Source organism: Capricornis sumatraensis, chromosome 3 (genome assembly GCF_032405125.1).
Source record: "Capricornis sumatraensis isolate serow.1 chromosome 3, serow.2, whole genome shotgun sequence".
In the NCBI taxonomy this organism is placed as follows: Eukaryota; Metazoa; Chordata; class Mammalia; order Artiodactyla; family Bovidae; genus Capricornis; species Capricornis sumatraensis.
Genome location: NC_091071.1, coordinates 114,051,922 through 114,073,956, shown reverse-complemented (window position 1 = coordinate 114,073,956; position 22,035 = coordinate 114,051,922). Strand labels below are relative to the sequence as shown.

Sequence of the window (22,035 nt, the reverse complement as noted above, 5' to 3'; positions counted from 1 at the left end):
GTTTAAGAAGGACCCCTCATCTGAATACTGAATTAAAGGAGTGAAGGTACAATCAGGGAGATTCTTTAGCATGTTACAGTAATCCTCCCCTGGGCAGTGTGCCAGTAGTGGTGGCATTCTGGATCTGTTTGAAAGGTAGAACCAACAGGATCTCACGGCATATTTGATTTAGAGTGTGAGTAAGAGGAGCATGGAGGATGACTTTGAAGTATTTGGCCCAAGCAAGTGGAGGTGGTCTCTGCAAGTCATTGAGAATCAAGCACACTGCATTTTTACAAAGCTTCTTTTCCCCCTTGCGTTTCTGATTGCCTTTTTTTTGTTGTTGTTGACAAAGAAGCATGTACTTTCACCTGTAGCTGAGATCAGCCAGCTTCTTAATCAGTCTGTTGACTAACATGAATTCTCTGCCTTCTCGAGTACACTCTTGGTTGAAGCCTCTTGCTGTTCCAGTCTGAGCTGATTGCCTCTTACACCTGTGGGACCTCTGATGTTCTGGGATTTCTTTTGCATTCTTTGTGAGCTAGGATTCTCAATCTGTATTTCTGAAATCTAAAAAAAAAGTGAAAATGTTGGTGCTTTTTTTTTTTTCTTTGAAGTGTGGATATAAAACTTTAATTGGAAGCAAAACATGATCTGACTGACTTAAGGTTATTTATGGTCTTTATTGATCCCACTTATGTGAATATTCATAAGTTTTGCTACAGAAATACTCATTTCTTTGATGATAGGATGCTGTTGTGGATTTCAGTGGGTCTTACATAATAAATAGTTCAGTTCAGTTCAGTCGCTCAGTCGTGTCCAACTCTTTGTGACCCCATGAATTGCAGCACACCAGGCCTCCCTGTCCATCACCAACTCCCGGAGTTCACTCAGACTCACGTCCATCGAGTCAGTGATGCCAGCCAGCCATTTCATCCTGTCGTCCCCTTCTCCTCCTGCCCCCAATCCCTCCCAGCATCAGAGTCTTTTCCAGTGAGTCAGCTCTTCACATGAGGTGGCCAAAGTACTGGAGTTTCAGCTTTAGCATCATTCCTTCCAAAGAACACCCAGGGCTGATCTTTAGAATGGACTGGTTGGACGTCCTTGCAGTCCAAGGGACTCTCAAGAGTCTTCTCCAACACTACAGTTGAAAAGCATCAATTCTTCGGTGCTCAGCTTTCTTCATAGTCCAACTCTCACATCCATACATGACTACTGGAAAAACCATAGTCTTGACTAGACGGACCTTTGTTGGCTAAGTAATGTCTCTGCTTTTCAATATGCTATCTAGGTTGGTCATAACTTTCCTTCCAAGGAGTAAGTATCTTTTAATTTCATGGCTGCAGTCACCATCTGCAGTGAGTTTGGAGCCCCAAAAATAAAGTCTGACACTGTTTCCACTGTTTCCCCATCTATCTGACATGAAGTGATGGGACCAGATGCCATGATCTTTGTTTTCTGAATATTGAGCTTTAAGCCAACCTTTTCACTCTCCTCTTTCACTGTCATCAAGAGGCTCTTTAGTTCCTCTTCACTTTCTGCCATAAGGGTGGTGTCATCTGCATATCTGAAGTTATTGATATTTCTCCCGGCAATCTTGATTCCAGCTTGTGCTTCTTCCAGCCCAGCGTTTCTCATGATGTACTCTGCATATAAGTTAAATAAGCAGGGTGACAGTATACAGCCTTGACGTACTCCTTTTCCTATTTGGAACCAGTCTGTTGTTCCACGTCCGGTTCTAACTGTTGCTTCCTGACCTGCATATAGGTTTCTCAAGAGGCAGGTCAGGTGGTCTGGTATTCCCATCTCTTTCAGAATTTTCCACAGTTTCTTGTGATCCACACAGTCAAAGGCTTTGACATAGTCAATAAAGCAGAAATAGATGTTTTTCTGGAACTCTCTTGCTTTTTTGGATGTTGGCAGTTTGATCTCTGGTTCCTCTGCCTTTTCTAAAACCAGCTTGAACATCTGGAATACATAGTATATACTCCTTAATCTACTAAGCTACAACATCTAAAGAATTGTGAGTTCTGAAGCACATCTGCCCCCACAGGGTTTGTTTAAGGAGTGGAGGGTGTATTATTTTTCCTGATAAGTACTTGATGTGAAAGCAAAGCTGGGGACTGGGTTTACTTGTAAAGACCCAGCAGACTCCTAGCAGATTCATCAGGCAGTTGATTCTTTATTATCTGTAGAAGAAATGTCATAGCCGCAGGGCACTGAATTATCCAAAATCTTTTCTGTTTGGTTTTGGGACGTGTTCTGTGTTTGGGGTCCTCCCACGAAGTTTCTGGTTTGCTACAGTTAGTTCAGTTCAGTCGCTCAGTCATGTCTGACTCTTTGTGACCCCATGGACTGCCGCATGCCAGGCCTCCCTGTTCATCACCACCTCCCGGAGTTTGCTCAAACTCGTGTCCATTGAGTCTGTGTTCTGCGTTTAGGGACCTCCCACGAAATTTCTGGTTTGGTACAACTCAGATATTATTGCCGTGTGCTGCAGTGCCTCTGTGCATCCCAGCAGATGGGAGGGGGCAGCAGCATCCCTAAAGTACGCACTCGCCTCATAGGGCATGCTTATCTTCCATCTGTGCTCCATTGGGGCCCAGATGGGCCTCATTTGTGGATGGGCCTCCATTGGGGCCTCATCCTCCTTTTTGATCCTTCTTTCATTTGGGTTCCCTGAGCTTCCCCTCTGCATCCCCAGCTTGTCCTGAAATCCCATCACCACAAAGTGCTGTGTTCCAAGGTCCATAAATAAGATTTTAGGCTTGTAACCGATTCATTTCTACAATGCACGTCAACACACATTATTAGGCACCTGTGTACAGATCACGTGCCCTTTATTATTTAACCTTCATAGCAACCCTTGAATAGGCAGGACAGAGATTAACCCTCATTTTATGATTGTAGTGTTGGACCAGAAGGACCGGGTGGCTCGCCAAAAGTACCAGAGTGGGTGATGGAGCTTGGAATTTAGACCCTGGTTTAACTCGCTCTCTTTCAAACTGTGCAGTGGAGGAGGAAACAGTGCATGAACCCTTAGAAAACTAAAGGAACCGAACTTACCTCCAGTAATGAAAAGTGGGTGTGTTAAAAGCATAGACTGGGAAGCCTGTCTGGTGACCTCTGCACTTGTTATTTTCCCTGATTTTCAGAAAGTCAGAGGATCCACTCTGAGCCCCAGGGAAAAGCCAAAAGGAGACTGGTAGGTTTCTGTCGGAAGTCTTCCTGACTTTTGCCCCCAAGCCAGCCTGTTTTCTCCCACATCCCCACGGCCCTTTGCAGTAATAGTGCCTTCAGCTTCTACACGCTGCTGACGCTGCACACTTGGCAGTCATTTCTGGGAGGCAGGTTTAACAGGGTTATAAACTGCAAGATGACCCTAGGCATCCTTCCCTCAGGGCCTTTATGAACTGGGAGAGTGGGCCGTCTCTGAAGAGTGGCCAGAGAGAACCTTGCCTGAAGGTGGAGGGTTGGCTGGATGGTGTTGGTGTCAGCCTCTGATTTTTAAGCTTCTGAATGGTTATGGGCTATCAGCAACCCTCCCTGCATAGCGCCACAAATCTGTAGCCACTAGAGGGAGCTCACTTCCTACCAAACCAAAACACGACTTGACTAGGTGGTCCCGGTGTGAGTGAATTCTTAGACCTGCCCAAGCAAGGACTGGAAGCCAGAGTGTGACCATCTTCACTTGCTAAGCTTGGAATCTGGGGAGCAGAGCCAATTAAGCACCCATTTCTTCCCCTCACAAATTTCAAAGAAATTAAGGAACAAGACATGGGAGTCTTATGGACATTAAATTAAAAAGTAAAACTTAAGAGAGAGCTTTAGATAACATTGCCAAATGACTGTGTCAGTCCTTTCTACCAAACTGTCCCATTCAGACCCCAGGAGAAGCTGGGCAACCACAGGCTTCCCTACTGGGACAGAGAAGATACTTGTGTCCTGTGGACGAGCTACTCAGAAAGGAGGCCCACAGGGGCTCTGGGAGTCAGATGACACTTTGCTTCCACGCCTCAGACCTTTCGCATGAATCACAGCCCGCTTCTGTTTGCAGTGAACATGTCCTCCCGCATCCTTCCCTCCTGGAAGGTGGGTAGTCCTGCCTTCTGTGAGTGTGTGCAGTAAGGGAGCAGACTTCGCCTCTTCACATGTTTTTCTCTTAACATATTGGACTTGATGTTATGATTATGACTGTTTCCACTCAGCAGTTTTAAGCTTCGTCCTGCCTTGTGACGCTACTGTAGATACAAACATGGTTGTGTGATGTGTTCTCTGGGGAGCCTTCTCTGGGAGTCATTTGGCTTCTGTTTCAAGGTTACTTAGTTCCTGCCAAGAGCGAGGGCATGAAATGTGCTAAGGAAAACTTAAGTTAGATATTTTCTCTTATCTGGGCCTGAGTTAGGTGTTGGTCCTATGGGTGTCTGTCTCCTGGAAAGGATTGTGGAACTGCAGAAAGACAAAAGTGTGCAAGATTTCTTTGCACAAAAGATACCTTTTCGGTAGATAGACCCAAAACTTGCTGTAATTGAAGCCTCTAGTAAGAACCTGCTAACCTTGTAACCATGGCCTTTATCTGCTAGAAAATAGTCTGATACTTGTAGATGAGGCCACTCTGGCTGAAATTTTTTAATGTCTTAAATGAGGATATAACCTAAACTGTCCATGTAGGCTGAGCCAGGAGCCCCCATTTCTCCATATGGCCCCACAAGACCACAGCTTGGACTGTTTCTCGGAGTTCCTAGGCTGTGTACCATGGCTTTGTGGGTTAGCAAGCCCACTGAACCTCTGTTCTCTCTCCTCTTTAATCTGATCTGACTATGATACAAGAAATAGAAACCAGATAATCAGAGATCAAATAGCAGCTGATCACAGATTTAAATCTGTGGTGAAATGAACTTGCACATAAGTTCTTCTTTCACTCCTGCCATGAAACTGTCCCACCCGGGCCAGGGCTCATCTGGGCATCCAGTGGGGGTGGGTACTCACCTCCTGACTGAGGTCAGATATGCTCTGGGCTTCAGAGAGCCTGCCTCCTGCTCTCCTCCAGCCACTTCAGGGGAGGACCACGCAAGGTGGAGGAGAGGGGTCATGTCCCTTGTGAGAAGCTGAAAACTCCTCTTCTTTGGAAAAAGAGTGGTTCCTCCAAATCTAGGATTAATTTTAGAGTATCAAAATTAAAGGCTATTATTTATTTCAAAAATATTTCTTAACAGAGTAGAAACTTCAATTTTTTTTTTTCTACACAAGCCTGAGACCTCATGTTTTGTCTTAATATTCTGGGCACTTGGCACAAAGTCTGGTAATTAATTTGTTGCCCGGATGATTTTTCAACTTCCCTGGTGTCTCAGACAGTAAAGAATCCACCTGCAATGCATGAGACCAAGTTCAACCCCTGGGTTGGGAAGATCCCTTGGAGGATTGAATGGCAACCCACTCCAGTCCATGGGGTCACGAAAGAGTCAGACACCACTGAGCACCTAAGCACACACGAATGATACTTAGAACATTTTTAAAAAATGTTTAACCTAGTGGTTTGCAGACTTTTGCAAAAAGAAAGACTACAAAGTGAAATGGAGAACATGCAGCACTAATAACTGTTTACTTTGCCATGTAAGGATGTTTAAAAAAATGGCTACCACCATAACTTCATGAAGAAACAAAATATTTTCTTATAAAAAGTAGGATGAACATGATCTTGGAATTAAGGGTAAATGCAGTTTTCCTTCTGTGGCCTTACATGCACACAGGTCTAAATTGTGCTTATTTTTCTCACTTTGCTGTCAGCCAGGAGAAATGTGGTCCTGGTCTGGTATTGAGAAGCCCTGGATCCCTCTGGAATGCAGCCCAGATGGTAGAGATGTCTTAAGAGCCGCTTAGTGTGTTCTCACTCTTGGCTTGTTGTTTTCCTCCGAGCAGAGCTCTATCAGAAAAAATCGTCTCTGTCCTGCCAAGAATGAAATGTCCACACCAGCTGGAGCCCCACCAGATCCAGGGGATGGATTTTATTCACATATTTCCTGTTGTCCAGGTGAGAGCGTCTGAGGGGTTTCTTGTCCTCTGAACACTGGCATTCCTGTAACGGGTCTGGCTCTCGGGCTCTCTGGCCTAGATCCTGGATCTGATGGGCGTGGCATGGATTTGGTGGCCTCAGCATGACTGCACTCCCTAATGTTATCCGCAGAAGTTGCCAATATTCAGTCTACCTTCATTCCACTCAGTCACCTGTTCTGATCTTTGAATGTTTCCCACAAGTAGCTTTTCATTGCCCTTCTGGGAGGCCCCCATGCTCTGGTTCCCTTCTGTCTCTCCAGCCTCAATTTATTCTTTGTTTTTCTTTGTTCTTTATGTTCTAGCCCCCCTGGCTTTCTTTCCAGTTTCCTCCCACATACTATACGTCTTTCCTGTCACGGGGCCTTTCTCTCAGCCTGGGAAGCTCTTCCCTTCTCTCCTTTCCTTCATCCTTCAGCTCTCAGTTCCATGTCTGCTCAAGAAAGCTCCCCTGACCCCCCAGATCTAGAGCAGGCTCTTTTGCTATATCCTTCTACGCAGCATATTCCCTACCTTCACAGGGATCTCCCTCACCACATTTGTGACCATGTGCGTCAGAGTGTCCGGTTATTTATCTCTGTCTCTCGTGGGCCGGTATCAGGGCTGTCCTGCTCAGTCCTGTGTCTCTGGCACCTCATGGAATGTCTGGCACTTTGTAGGCATTCAGTCCTTATTTGAGGACTGAATTTCTAACAAGAGACTTATCTCTAGCCCAGCTTTTTTCTGAGGCCCCGTAATGAAGTGGCTCATGCTGTGCAGGTCCCTGTATGCTGTGTGGTTTTTGTGCCTCAGCCTTTCCTCCAGATACCACAGAGAGAGGAGGAGTACAAGGACTCACTTTGTTGCCTGCTATATGGACAGGACTTAGCCTCAGGTCCTAATAGAGTTCCTTGAAGCACCTGTTGTAATCCCAGTCTTACATTTGAGAAAAGTGCGACTCATAGTGGATAATCAGTTGACTTACGGACAGAGAACTAGTGAGTGAAGAGGCAGATTGCTCTAAATTTTTCCTTGTCCTTAAGCCTGAACTTTCCCCCTCTACCACCGTGCAGCCACCCAGCCCCTGCTAGAGAAGTTCATTGATTCTGTGAAAGTTATGTAGTGTAGCGGTTAAGATCCTGGACTGTGGAGACTCTCTGGGTTCAGATCCTGACTCTGCCACTTTCCAGCTGTCTGATCTTGGCAGCTGTCTTCACTTCTTACCTGTTAAGCGGAAAATAACAATAGCAGCTACCTGATAGAATGAAGGTTGAATAAGTTATTGTGTGTAAAGCACATGGCTGAAGGGCTGGTGTGTCTCAGTCAGTGCTTTCTAAGGGTTACGTAGTTGTTTCTGTGGTAGTTACTGCTGCTGGGAATCTTCCCCTGAACTAGACTTCAAATTAACTATGAAATTTCTAAATTAAATTTGTACATTTGAGGCCAGTACTTTAACTCAGGATTTGATGTGAATGTTCGTTAGAGGATGGTACCCCCATCCTTTTGTGAAAATAGGAAATAGGGACCTTGTAGAAATTCTTACCAAAACCTTCAACGCTATCATATTGTGAAGTTGTTGCCTTTTCTGCCTCAACCTGAATCTCTTGTGACTAGACTTTACTCAGTCCTGTGCTAGAAGTTGGAGGACCAAAATGATAGTCCACATATGAGAAGAGTGTGAAGGTGATTTTCTGCTGTTGGTTTGGGTATCCTGAGTGTCTGATGGTCTGTGTTCTGAATGGAATGCCTGAGGGCTTCCTCGCTGGACATGAGAGCCTCAGCTAGTGGTTACCAGCCTTCTTAATTTTGTGGACCTGCAAAATTTTAAAGCAAAAATGGAGGTTGATCTGTGGTTGCCACCTGTATTTTGGCAGGCAAGGACATTGTTAAAAGTAACAGTTATTTTGCTTTTTCTATCATTTCTTGAAAGAAAGGCCATTTAACCCTCACTCTGAGAATAAAGAACAGTCTTTCCAAATGAACACATTTAGCACTGCGAGGAACTCACCACATGCCTGTGGTTTTGTTTCCTGTTTCGTTGGACACCAGTGAGAGAACAGCTGTCGACCAGCCGCGGGGACCTGCTGGACAGCTTTCTTGTGTGGGTCTAGGTCCACCACCCGAGTTCTTGCCGTTTGGCACAGCTGTGGTGACTCTGAATGCAGCAGGACAGTGGAAATGGTCACATGTTCCAGGTCACATGTTTTTCTCCTACATGAGGCATGTGAATCCTGTGAAGGTAGATATTTTTCTTGAAGGCTAGGGCCCTGCGGCAGAGCTTGGCTCTCCTAGAGGCTCCCTCCTCAGCTCTTCAGGTTGGGAACTCTGAAACAGAGCCATGGTGTCTCTAAGGGAATCCTGTGAATCAGTGGGCTTTGCCCTCCTCATCAGAGCACGTTCTCCAGGATCCAGCCAAGTAATAACTCAATGTAGATCTAATTAACAGAGGCAGATTTGAAAAGGCAACAACTATGAAGGTCAGAAAGTGGATCTCTAGGTGGGAAAGAAAGCAGAGTGAAATTGAGTTGAGCAGGAGTCAGCCTCCTGAGATGTACAGGGTCCATGCTGGGGTGTGGATGAGGGGCTGGAGTAGCCCCAAATGTCATCTGATCCTCAGCCCCTGCACCTCTGGATTTTAGTCAGTGCCTGAGGTTACTGTCTGGAGTTGGGATGGAGTGGAGTGATAGAAACAGATGGAGGATTCTAGCAACAAAAGAGTACTCCTAGAGTTACTTCTGGCCACTGCTTTAAGTAGGGAAAACCACTAGACCATTCAGGTATGACCTAAATCAAATCCCTTATGAAACAGTGGAAGTAAGAAATAGATTTAAGGGAATTAGATCTGATAGAGTGCCTGATGAACTATGGACAGAGGTTCCTGACGTTGTACAGGAGACAGGGATCAAGACCATCCCCAAGAAAAAGAAATGCAGAAAAGCAAAATGGCTGTCTGAGGAGGCCTTACAAATAGCTGTGAAAAGAAGAGAAGTGAAAAGCAAAGGAGAGAAGGAAAGGTATAAGTATATGAATGCAGAGTTCCAAAGAAAGAATAGCAAGGAGAGATAAGAAAGCCTTCCTCAGCAATCAGTGCAAAGAAATAGAGAAAAACAACAGAATGGGAAAGACTAGAGATCTCTTCAAGAAAATTGGAGATACCAAGGGAACATTTCATGCAAAGATGGGTTCAGTAAAGACAGAAATCATATGGACCTAACAGAAGCAGAAGATATTAAGAAGAGGTGGCAAGAATACACAGAAGAACTATACAGAAAGATCTTCACGACCCAGATAATCACAATGGTGTGATCACTTACCTAGAGCCAGACATCCTGGAATGCGAAGTCAAGTGGGCCTTAGAAAGCATCACTATGAACAAAGCTAGTGGAGGTGATGAAATTCCAGTTGAGCTATTTCAAATCCTAAAAGATGATGCTATGAAAGTGCTGCACTCAATATGCCAGCAAATTTGGAAAACTCAGCAGTGGACACAGGATTGGAAAAGGTCAGTTTTCATTCCAATTCCAAAGAAAGATAATGCCAAAGAATGCTCAAACTACCACACATTTGCTCTCATCTCATATGCTAGTAAAGTAATGCTCAAAATTCTCCAAGGCAGGCTTCAGCAATACATGAACTATGAACTTCCAGATGTTCAAGCTGGTTTTAGAAAAGGCAGAGGAACCAGAGATCAAATTGCCAACACCTGCTGGATCATGGAAAAAGCAAGAGAGTTTCAGAAAAACATCTATTTCTGCTTTATTGACTATGCCAAAGCCTTTGACTGTGTGGATCACAAGAAACTGTGGAAAATTCTAAAAGAGATGGGAATACCAGACCACCTGACCTGCCTCTTGAGAAACCTGTATGCAGGTCAGGAAGCAACAGTTAGAACTGGACATGGAACAACAGACTGGTTCCAAATAGGAAAAGGAGTACATCAAGGCTGTATATTGTCACCCTGCTTATTTAACTTATATGCAGAGTACATCATGAGAAATGCTGGACTGGAAGAAGCACAAGCTGGAATCAAGATTGCCAGGAGAAATATCAATAACCTCAGATATGCAGATGACACCACCCTTATGGCAGAAAGTGAAGAGGAACTAAAGAACCTGTTGATGAAAGTGAAAGAGGAGAGTGAAAAAGTTGGCTTAAAGCTCAACATTGAGAAAACGAAGATCATGGCATCTGGTCCCATCACTTCATGGGAAATAGATGGGGAAACAGTAGAAGCAGTGTCAGACTTTATTTCTTTGGGCTCCAAACTCACTGCAGATGGTGACTGCAGTCATGAAGTTAAAAGACGTTTACTCCTTGGAAGGAAAGTTATGACCAACCTAGATAGCATATTCAGAAGCAGAGATATTACTTTGCTGACTAAGGTCCATCTAATCAAGGCTATGGTTTTTCCATTAGTCATGTATGGATGTGAGAGTTGGACTGTGAAGAAAGCTGAGCACCGAAGAATTGATGCTTTTGAACTGTGGTGTTTGAGAAGACTCTTGAGAGTCCCTTGGACTGCAAGGAGATCCAACCAGTTCATTCTAAAGGAGATCGGTCCTGGGTGTTCTTTGAAAGGACTGATGCTAAAGCTGAAACTCCAATTCTTTGGGCGCTTGATGCAACGAACTGACTCATTGGAAAAGACCCTGCTGCTGGCAAAGACTGAAGGCAGGAGGAGAAGGGGACGACAGAGGATGAGATGGCTGGATGGCATCACGGACTCGATGGACATGAGTCTGAGTGAACTCCAGGAGTTGGTGATGCACAGGGAGGCCTGGTGTGCTGCAGTTCATGGGGTTACAAAGAGTCGGATGTGACTGAGCGACTGAACTGAACTGCTTTTGTGGGCAAACTGCTTCCTGGCATTTCCTTTACTTGAGTTTCCTGCCATTCCTGAGCAGGAGCCCTGTACTGTGTGCAGCTGTGCCTTCTGAGGCAGCACAACAGCTGTATAGAAACTTCCCCTGAAATTTTGTAGCTCCCTGAAGAGAGCATGGCACACCTCCACAAAGGTCTTCAGTAATAATGGGAATGAGTGCAGAGTCAGGAGGAAAAGTAAAGGTTGTCTTTGTACTTTGCATTCTCACGCTCAGAGTGGCTGGGCCTTCCACAGGTTGTGGGGTGTGGGTGTGTGTAGGGAAATGTTTCAGCTCCCTGGAGGTGTAAGTCAGCAGACATGAGGAGTGGCTCCTTGCACATGTCAGCTCCGTAGATCTGGGAAACATTGCATGAAGCCCAGACATGCCATGTCCTTGTGGTGGACCCTCCAGGTTGTGGCCAGCAGCTGCTGGCTATGGATCACTAGACGGATTAATGTCATCCCTCTGAGCTAGTTCTGTAAAACGCGGTCAGTGCCCATTAGCTTACAGTGTTGTATGAATGCTGTGAGTGCTAAGCTACATCTGAGGTCTGAGGCTTGTCCTTGGTACACGTGGTCTCAAATCTGAATATCCAAGGGATTTTTTCACCTATCAATCAGACAAGGGTTATGCTAGGTATTCTCACTGCTCTCTTTCCGTCCTCTGGTCTGTGGCACAAGCAGCACAAGTTGGAGAGGGTTCCATTAAGGTCTGCCATTAGACGCAGGAAGCTTTGGGGAGCAGCTGTGTTTGTGTTGGGCTCCAGTATTTACAGAGCCATCTGGTACTTGTGTTTCATTGCTCCTGCAGTCGCTCTGTGAGGTGAAAGGAAATGATACTCTGCCCTCCACTTTAGCAGAGAAGGAAACTGAGGCCTGGGCACCTGGAGCAAGGCTCAAAGGTTTCTCTGAGGCTGTCAGCTCCAATCCGCCTGATCTCAGCATCCAGATGACCAGTGGCTGATTTCCCTGCAGGGCAGTGTGTATTGATGGTTGCTTGTCATCTGGTTACTTCATGTTCTGTGATTCAGGTTCAGGACCTGCGCCATCACTGAGTTGGTCTTTACCCTTTACTTCGCCGCGTTTCATCCCCATTAGCTCACATTTCTGCACTTTCTTCCCCAGTGGCTGGTGAAGCGAGCTATAGAAACAAAAGAAGAGATGGGTGACTACATCCGCTCCTACTCCATATCCCAGTTCCAGAAAACCTACAGTCTGCCTGAGGTCAGTGTTCTGCTCTTTTCTTGTCCAGCTGAGAACCTGAGTGCACAGTTAGGGACCCCCTGGAAGAAGCAGAGTAAGCTCAGGCTCCCCTGTGCTCCTACCCAACTGTATGGCATCTCTGCGCCCACCTGGTCAGCACTGAAACTGGACCTCTTGGTTCATTTGAATTGTGCTCTTTGAATGGGCACTGAGTGCCAAGCTCTATAATTTTGTCCTTTTCTCTCAATTTTGGTACTTGATCCAGACCTTTTATTGAATTACAAGAACATGAGCATATTTCTGTATAATTGTATGAAGCTTTTCAAGAGACTCTCTGCTTAGGATAACACAGCTGTAGAAGCAGTTGAGTGATAATGACAGCAACAGTAACTGCTGATTCCTGTCAGGTACCTGCTACTTTCCAGTCCCAGAGCACTACATGCCTTCTGCTTCTTGATCCTTATGATCGCTCCCACCCCTGGAGAAGCTGAGGCTTAGAGGTGAGGTAACTTGCTGAGGTCTCAGAACTCAGAGGATTTGAGCTGAGAACACTTGTCTTCGCCTCTACACTCTGTGGTCCCCTTTTTTCTTACCAGCTGTAGGGATCTGTTTTGGAGCCCTTAACAGAGGCCCTTACTTTTTTCACGCTCAGTGTATTCCAATTTATTAGAAAATGGAGACTTTTTCAGACAAAGTTGTGATGAGAAGTCAGTTTATAAGACGAATTGCTGAGCAGTCTAATTGAGTTTCAGTCTTTTCACAGGATTTGTTTCATCCCTGTGTATTCTTGTCTTGCAGGATGATGACTTCATCAAGAGGAAAGAAAAGGCCATCAGGACAGTTGTTGACCTCTCTGTGAGTTCCCTGCCCGAGTTCTCCTGTCAGGGAAAATCATAGGGTCATAGCTTCCAAGTAGCCCTTTGATTTAAATCGCAGAAGCCTCTGCCCCCACCGCCCCCCTACCAGCACTCCCTGAGGTTTCTGTCTGTGGGGATTGCCCAGCAGCCGACCTCAATGTGTGAGGGAGGTGCTGCCTGCTGTGCGTGCCCAGTATCTAATGCCGGCGTTCAGGGTAGAACGTGCCACAGCCGCTGCCCTGTGTTTTCCTTAGTTTTCAGACTCAGAGCCCTTCCTCATTTGTGCCAGTGGTCACTATAAACTTCAAACTTCACATAGCTCTAGAGAACAAATGACGAACTAAAACTGATGCAGAGGTTATCACTGCCTTGGTGGCTTTGGAAAGGCAGCTTCTGAGCTTTGTGTGGGAAACTCTGAGATGACCTTTGTCCCATTTGCAGCGTGCCTCAACCACAGGGTCTGTATCCACATGCGCAGTTACCCAGCACAAGGGCCAGAGGAGAGCTTTGGGCCTTCTCTAAACACTCAGGGCCAGAGCCCAGCAGAACCTAGTCAGCGCCACCCACTCCTCACCCCCCCACCCTTCCTACATGAAAATGAAGCCTCAATGCCTAGGTGTAAGTTCTTCTTTCTTTAGAAAATAATGTATTGAATTATTTTGCCCCCCCCCCCTTTTTTTTAACTTTAAGAATAAATATGTAATCTTCCCAGGTGATTACTCTGAAAAGAGTAACAGTAGCTTGAGGATGAAAGACATGAAATGCTCATTTAAAAGTCTTGTCAGCTTATGGTTATAATTTGTATCTTCCCACAATTCCATTTGGGAAATGTGAGGTATGGAAAACCTTTTAGTTACATTCTGAACCTGGATGTGGTTTTCAGATTTGGTGGCAGTATTAAGTGTTAATAATAAGAATATATGATAAAACAGAGTAATTTTTTTTCCTTGTTGTGAAATAGATGTTGAGTTTAGAACATCTTTAAAGTTTTCTTTGAAAAAGTTGATCAATCAGAGGAAAAAAGGTCAGCCTTAATCTAACGATACAGAAACAGCCACTTTTGGACAGATTTCTTCTGTGTTTTTAATGTGTATTTTTACAGTGAATTAGAATTATACTTTGAATATAAATTTATAGTTTTTTCCCTCCTCACCGGTAGAGCATCGTATGCTGTTAAAGATTTCTCCTGATCGCATTTTCATGACAAATAATAACCAGTTGGTTGGGTGCGCTATTGCTTTCCCTTGTTTTAAGTGATGCTTCATTTCTGGAAAGAACTGAGAATTAGATGACAGTGTTACCTCAGATACAGAGAGCTGGGGAGCCAGGAGCAGGAGAGGAAGGGAAATTCTCTTTTCCCCATAAACTCTGTCCTATTTGAATTTTATACTAAATCTCTTATCACCTTTTCAAAAACAGTAAAATGAAAAATTTGTTGTTTAGTTGCTAAGTCATGTCTGACTCTTTGCAAGCCCATGGATTGTAGCCCACCAGGCTCCTCTGTCCCTCAGATTTTCCAGACAAGAATGCTGGCGGGGGTTGCGATTTCTTTCCCCAGGTGACCTTCCTGACGCAGGGATGAAACCCACATCTCCTGCGTTTGCAAGCAGGTTCTTGACCACTGAGCCACCGGGGAAGCCCAAAAGTTAAAAAAAAAACAACAGTTCATGTTTATTGAATATCCTCATGTGTAAATCTCACTTGGAGCCCTTAAGAGAGAGTGAGAAACATTACATTTTTTGACTGTGTCACCAAGAATTAAACAGGCCAGGGTAGCTGTTGATTATCCTGTCAATGAAACTGGGCCTGATATCCCTTTACCTATTAAATATTTCAGTCCTCTAGAGACATTATTTCCTCTTTTCATTTGTAGTGGAGTTTTTAAAGAAAATTGTCTTCTGCTTAGCAACGTGACTTAAATTCTTAAAGGAATTTAAGGAGATAATGACAAATATGTAGTGTCCAAACATTGTTCTAAACATTTGTATGTAACTTATCTAATCCTCACAACAGCCCTATGAAGTAATAGTATTTTTTTTTGACAGTTGATGAAACTAAGGCACAGATTGGTTATTTAGGTTGCCCAAGGTCACATTGGTGATGACAGAGCCAGGATGCAAAAAAATGCTAGATAAAATGCTGTCTGCAGCTCTTTAAAAAATCAAGATACAGGAAAATGGAGAAAAAATTGGAGGTCTTCTTTGATTAATAGTTCAAATTGCTTAGTTTATTTCCTTTTTGAAATGTGTGAACTTACTCCTCAGTTGACTGCCAGTACATTTACTGTTGTTCAGTTCAGTTCAGTTGCTCAGTCGTGTCCAGCTCTTTGCAACCCCATGGACTGCAGCACGCCAGGCTTCTCTGTCCATCACCAACTCGTGGAGCTTACTCAAACTCATGTCCATTGAATCGGTGATGCCATCCAACCATCTCATCCTCTGTCATCCCCTTCTCCTCCTGCCTTCAAACTTTCCCACCATCACGGTCTTTTCAAATGAGTCAGTTCTTCACATCACATGGCCAAAGTATTGGAGCTTCAGCATCAGTTCTTCCAAAGAATATTCAGGACTGATTTCCTTTAGGATGGACTAGTTGGATCTCCTTGCTGTCCAAGGGATTCTCAAGAGTCTTCTCCAGCACCACAGTTGAGAAGCATCAATTCTTCGGTGCTCAACTCTCACATCTGTACATGACTACTAGAAAAAACATAGCTTTGACTAGACAGACCTTTGTTGGCAAAGTAATGTCTCTGCTTTTTAATATGCTGTCTAGGTTAGTCATAGCTTTTCTTCCAAGGAACAAGTGTCTTTTAATTTCATGGCTACAGTCACTATCTGCAGTGATTTTGGAGCCCAAAAAAATAAAGTCTGCCACTGTTTCCCCATCTATTTGCCATGAAGTGATGGGACCAGATGCCATGATCTTAGTTTTCTGAATGTTGGGTCTTAAGCCAACTTTTTCACTCACCTCTTTCACTTTCATCAAAAGGCTCTTTAGTTCTTCTCTTTCTGCCATAAGGGTGGTGTCATTTCCATATCTGAGGTTTTTGATATTTCCCCCAGCAATCTTGATTCCAGCTTGTGCTTCATCCAGGCCAGCATTTCTCACAATGTACTCTGCATAGAAGTTAAATAAGCAGGGTGACAATATACAGCCTTGACATACTCCTTTCCCGATTTGGAACCAGTCAGTTGTTCCATGTCCAGTTCTGTTGCTTCTTCACCTGCATAGAGATTTCTCAGGAGGCAGGTAAGGTGGTCTGGTACTCCCATCTCTTTAAGAATTATCCACAGTTTGTTGTGATCCACACAGTCAAAGACTTTGGTGTAGTCAATAAAGCAGAAGTAGATATTTTTCTGGAACTCTCTTGCTTTTTCAGTGATCCAACAGATGTTGGCAATTTGATCTCTGGTTCCTCTGCCTTTTCTAAATCCAGCTTGAACATCTTCAAGTTCTCAGTTCATGTACTATTGAAGCCTGGCTTGGAGAATTTTGAGCATTACTTTGCTAGTGTGTGAGATGAATGCAATTGTGCAATAGTTTGAACATTCTTTGGCATTGCTTTTTTTTGGGATTGAAATGAAAACTGCCCTTGTCCAGTCCTGTGGCCAGTGCTGAGTTTTCCAAATTTGCTGGCATATTGAGTGCAGCACCTTCACAGCATCATCTTTTAGGATTTGAAATAGCTCAACTGGGATTCTATCACCTTCACTAGCTTTGTTCGTAATGATGCTTCCTAAGACCCACTTGACTTCGCATTCCAGGATGTCTGGCTCTAGGTGAGTGATCACACCATCATGGTTATCTGGGTCATGAAGATCTTTTCTGTGTAGTTCTTCTGTGTATACTTGCCACCTCTTCTTAATATCTTTAGCTTCTGTTAGGTCCATACCATTTCTATCATTTATTGTGCCCAGCTTTTCATGAGATGTTCTCTTGGTATCTTTAATTTTCTTGAAGAGATTTCCAGTGGTTCCCATTCTCTTGTTTTCCTCTGTTTCTTTGTATTGATCACTGAGGAAGGCTTTCTTATCTCTCCTTGCTATTCTTTGGAACTCTGCATTCAAATGCATTTATCTTTCCTTTTCTCCTTTGCTTTTCTCTTCTCTTCTTTTTTTCAAAGCTATTTGCAAGGCCTACTCAGAGAACCATTTTTTTTTGCATTTCTTTTTCTTGATACCTGCCTCCTGTGCAATGTCATGAACCTCCGTCCATAGTTCTTCAGGCACTCTGTCAGATCTAATCCCTTGAATCTTTTTGTCACGTTCAGTGTATAATCATAAGGGATTTGGTTTAGGTCATACCTGAATGGTCTAGTGGTTTTTGCCTCTTCAATTTAAGTCTGAATTTGGCAATCAGGAGTTCATGATCTGAGCCACAATCAGCTTCTGGTTTTGTTTTTGCTGACTATATAGAGCTTCTCCATCTTTGGCTGCAAGGAATATAATCAGTCTGTTTTCTGTATTGACCATCTGGTGTTACATTACTGTTGTAATGATAAAGAATTTTTATGGATGGCCAGAGGTGGCCTTTGGGTTTTGTTTGTTTATATTCTTCTTTGTCTACTGAAAGTACTTCTTACTTCCAGATGCTGCCTTCTTAGGTTTCTTAATTGAACCCTGTTGCCATTAATTTCCTTCCTGCTCACCCACAGCTCTGCACATGCTTCCTTGCAGCCTTGGAATGAGACAAGGAACAAGTTCCCAGGAACTTGTCAGACAGTCAAGTGTGCATCTCAGTTATCTTCTTGTGACCCCTGTAAGACATAGAACAGCTTGCTGGGTTTTGTTTCTAGTCACTCTCCTCACAGAGAGTCCCTCCCCTTGTAAAAGAAATGAGTGTGAAGTGTGAAAGTTGCTCAGTCGTGTCCACCTCTTTGCGATCCCATGGACCGTAGCCTACCAGGCTCCTCTGTCCATGGGATTCTCCAGGCAAGAATATTAGAGTGGGTTGCCATGCCTTTCTCCAGGGGATCTTCCCAACCCAGGGATGGAACCCAGGCATCCCACATTGCAGGCAGGTTCTTTATTGTCTGAGCCACCAGGGAAGCAAGGAAAAGGAATGAAGTCTTTCCTACATTACCAGGGTGTGGTTCTTTGCAAGTGTCAGGTTCTGAAGGATGTTTTCTTCTCCTCCCCAGTTCTGCCCTCCACATGGTTCATCACTGTTTCTTACCTGCCCCTTACAGGCCAGTCTATTCCGTAGAATCCCAAATTTAAATTCTGAATGATAAATTAAGGATTATAATTCAGTTTAACATATGGTGGCAGGTTTCTAGAGCCAGCCTTTTATAAAAGATGAATGCAGCTACCATGTACTGATTGAATGCCTCCTGTGTGCTTGGCATATAATTAGGTGTACAAGCATTATCTCATTTAGTTCTCATCAACACTCAAGGACTTATGTGTTATTTTTCCATTTTATAAGAAGTTGAAACTGAGAAAAGCTAGTAAAATCCGTGCACAGTTGCAGAGCTGAGAAGAGGCAGCCAGGTTTTGATTTTCCATCTGACTCCTCAGACACAACAGGTGCTGGTGCTTCTCTAGTTTTCTCACTCTTCACCTGGTGTCTTATTTCGCACGTATCCCTGACACTAACTCTGCAGTAATGTTCCTGACTGATTTCAGGACCTTGGGATAGTAGTCATCAGGGTCCCAGAGAGTCAAATGCATGCAGAGTGGCTGGGTGCACTGCCCTTACGAGGGCATCTGCTGTGCCTGCCCCACTGAAGACCGTTTGTCTAGCTGGAGAATGGATGCCAAGTGGAGACGGTTGTGTTGTGTTGCCTTTTTTCCCATCTATTAACATGTTTCATTGTGCCTCAATAAGCAGACTTTACTCTTGCTTAGATATAACATCCTTTCAAAAATAAATATTAAATGTTTAATTTTTTCAAAAATTTTTAGCTTATTCTTGTCTTTATCCATCTTTGTAGGACTGTTCCAATTTTCTGCCCTTGTCCTTGGTTGTGTGGCTCATCTGTATTTTTTGGTGCATGATTTTTAATTTTACAAAATATTGTTTTTCTTATATACTAGTGCTGCAGTAATAATAAGGAAAAATTAGGAAATGGAGAAAGAGTACAAAGACTAAATCACCCTTGGTACCACCAGCCAGGGATAACCACTGATATTCCAAGTAGGAAATATGAGAGTTATGGATATTAATATAGAGAATTAGAGATTACAAAAAAATAGCACGGTACTGTATATTCTGTTTTATTGTGTGCTTGTTTTGCTCAAGAATATAATCAAGGTTATATTTCCATGCCAGTAAATAAGCCCCCGCAGCATTTTTAGTGGTTGAACATTACACATTGTGTGGAACTAATTTAACTAGCTTAGTTTGTTTTTTTTGGGTTTTGTTTTGTTCTTTGGTTTGGGGTTTTTTTTTTTTTTTTTTTTTCTGGCTATTATGTAGGGCATCCCCATAGCTAACTTTTTTTCATCTTTAATTATTTGCTTGGGTTACATTTCCTTGAAGTGAAATTGGTTCAGAGGTTATGCCCCAGTCTGTAGGACCTCTTGCCAGATTGCCTGGCAGAAAGGCTGTTGTGTGAACTTTTAACTTCTGAGCTCTTTTTGTCTTGGCCTCATTTTACTTCCTCCTAGGGATTATTCCCAGTACTTCTGCTTCACCTTTGAAATGTATTCTTTTCTTGGCTTGCCATATCCCTGTTTTATAGAATAACTGACTGGTTTGTAGAAGGCCTGCTTGATGGGAGGTGGTATTTTCAAAGGATATGAAAAAATGAAACTGTTGCCACCCAGGACAGTCCTCCCCTTACCCCTTCCACTTCAGCATCATAATTGCTTATGTGTCTCACCTTATGTGCTATTTTACAGATTACTTCCTCCTTTTCTGAGCTGTCAACCTTACATATTCATGAAGTACCTGGGACCTGTGCAGTGAGGTCTTTTGCTCCATCTCAGCCTTGAGTAAAGAACAGCTGTGAAATTTTATCCAGAGCCCCCAAAATATGTTTAGTTATGGTTTGTTGAGCATTTTTTGGTAATGTTTAGAATTCTGTATGAGACCAGAGGGGACAGAATTAAAAAAAAAAAAAAAGACTTCTTATTGGTCCCCTAAAAGACTATGTAATTTAAAATTCCACTGTGCTCTTCCATGGGAAACACCACGAGGGGGGCCTTTCCACCTAGGACGTAAAATGTACATATGGCAACATGAGAAAAAATATGTATTGGTACATTTTATTAATAATAGCAAAAACACACATGTATGTATATCTTAACCCTTAATGTGTGTCAGTTCAGTTCAGTCACTCAGTCATGCCCGACTCTGCGACCCCATGAACCGCAGCACTGCAGGTCTCCCTGTCCATCACCAACTCCCGGAGTTCACCCAAACCATGTCCATCGAGTCGGTGATGCCATCCAGCCATCTCACCCTCTGTCTTCCCCTTCTCCTCCTGCCCTCAATCTTTCCCAGCATCAGGGTCTTTTCAAGTGAGTTAGCTCTTCACATCAAGTGGCCAAAGTATTGGAGTTTCAGCTTCAGCATCAGTCCTTCCAGTGAACACCCAGGACTGATCTCCTTTAGGATGGACTGGCTGGATCTCCTTGTGTCAGATATGTTAAACAGATAGATTGACTGATCCTTATGTCTCTCTCCATATACCTGTTTCACAGATGGTAAACCTCAGGGGTTAATTTGCCCCAAACCAGACTGATAGCAAAGGGGCAAGGATTAAACCCTGTCTGTCTGACTCCATATGTTCATTCAGTAATAGCATTAATAACTAGGCATTCACTGTGTGCCCAGCTGCATTCTAGAGTGTGGGCTGGAAGTAGGGACACTGCAGCTATAAGGGATGCAGGGGACTTTGGGGCTCATCAGGGGGAAAGATGTGATGGGTCAGAGTCAGTAGCACCTCAGGCTCTATTTAGGCAATGCTTTAAGAGGTTTGCCTGCAGGGTGGGGAGGCTCTCACAGTGTGCAGCCATCCTGAGGCCTAGGCACGGGGGCCACAGTCCAGAAGGAGAGGAAAGAAAGCAAGGGAACACAGGGCAGGGCTGGGGCAGGAAGCCCCTGGTGGATTAGAGATATTTGAGGGCAGCTGCAGTCTGGGGTTTTTATAGTCTTGGGCTTCTCCTATCTGTGGTTCAGAAATGATGGGGCAGTTTTGCAGAGCATGCAGTGTGGACAGGCTGTAAACGGCTAAAACTCTGCTTAGTGGGGCATCTTGTGAATAATTGGGTGTGTAAAGAGTTGGAGGGTTTTGAGCAGTGGGTCTCAGCATGCTGTGAAGAAATAAACCTAGGAGTCAATATACAGAAGCCATCTTGGCTCATGTATACGAAACAGCAGCCTCTTTCTTACCCACCGAGTTAAGCTGTTTGATACAGTTTGAAGGGGGTCTGAAGTGGGACTTACGCTAGACCTCACAGCAGAACACAGACCTGCACACCAGAGCTCTTGTAAGAGAGAATAGTGAACGAACAAGATTTAGGGGATGTCTGGAGAAAACCTTCCTCCCCAGCTAACTTTCCTACCCACAGACATGACTGCCATCCATCCATCTCATCATTCCCTCCGCTCAGTTCCCAGGGGCTGCGTTTTTGTGGTGGTGGTAGTGGTGGTTTTATTAATGCGAAAATGAAGACAAACCTGTTTGTCTCAGAATAATTTTTTCTTAGGAAATGTTTTAGGGCCCTGTGCTTGCTGGTGGGGACATCGGCGGAGCCCCTTTAGGTGGAAGGCAGTGTTTGTTCAGCGACTGGTGGGCGGAGTTATCTGTTAGAGTCAGTTTTGGGCTGCCAGGTGAGCTCTGGGAAAATGAGATGTGCTTCCTGCAGAGTATGGTGTGGTCCGGCCCCTTGGAGCTCTGGAGGGCAGTGGCTGTCGGTGGCTGTCTTGCTGCCCACTGGTTATTTCATGAAGGGGTCGCCTGCCGTAGCTGAGGGGCAGTGACTGGGGCATTGTTGCGGACACAGCTGAACTCTTTCCACCCCTTCCCTGCCATTTGGAATGTGACCCAGAGGAATGGCTCTGATGGGTGAACCTGACTTGTAGCCAGTCCTGCGAAGTGGAGAGCTGGGCCACTCACTGTACGCAAGTCTCTGCTTTACAGAGGGTTCACCTTAA

General features: G+C 44.2%; 1 protein-coding gene across 3 annotated transcripts in view; it reads left to right on the top strand.

Moving 5' to 3' along the window:
* Positions 1-22,035, top strand: part of CCDC93 (coiled-coil domain containing 93) — a 107,123-nt gene that overhangs the window by 9,070 nt on the left and 76,018 nt on the right. For all 3 annotated transcript variants that reach the window (XM_068968087.1, XM_068968086.1, XM_068968088.1), the window contains exons 4-6: positions 5,899-6,010; positions 11,996-12,094; positions 12,872-12,928. In XM_068968087.1, coding sequence (XP_068824188.1) covers positions 5,899-6,010; positions 11,996-12,094; positions 12,872-12,928 — 268 coding nt within the window. The remainder of the gene's footprint in view (positions 1-5,898; positions 6,011-11,995; positions 12,095-12,871; positions 12,929-22,035) is intronic.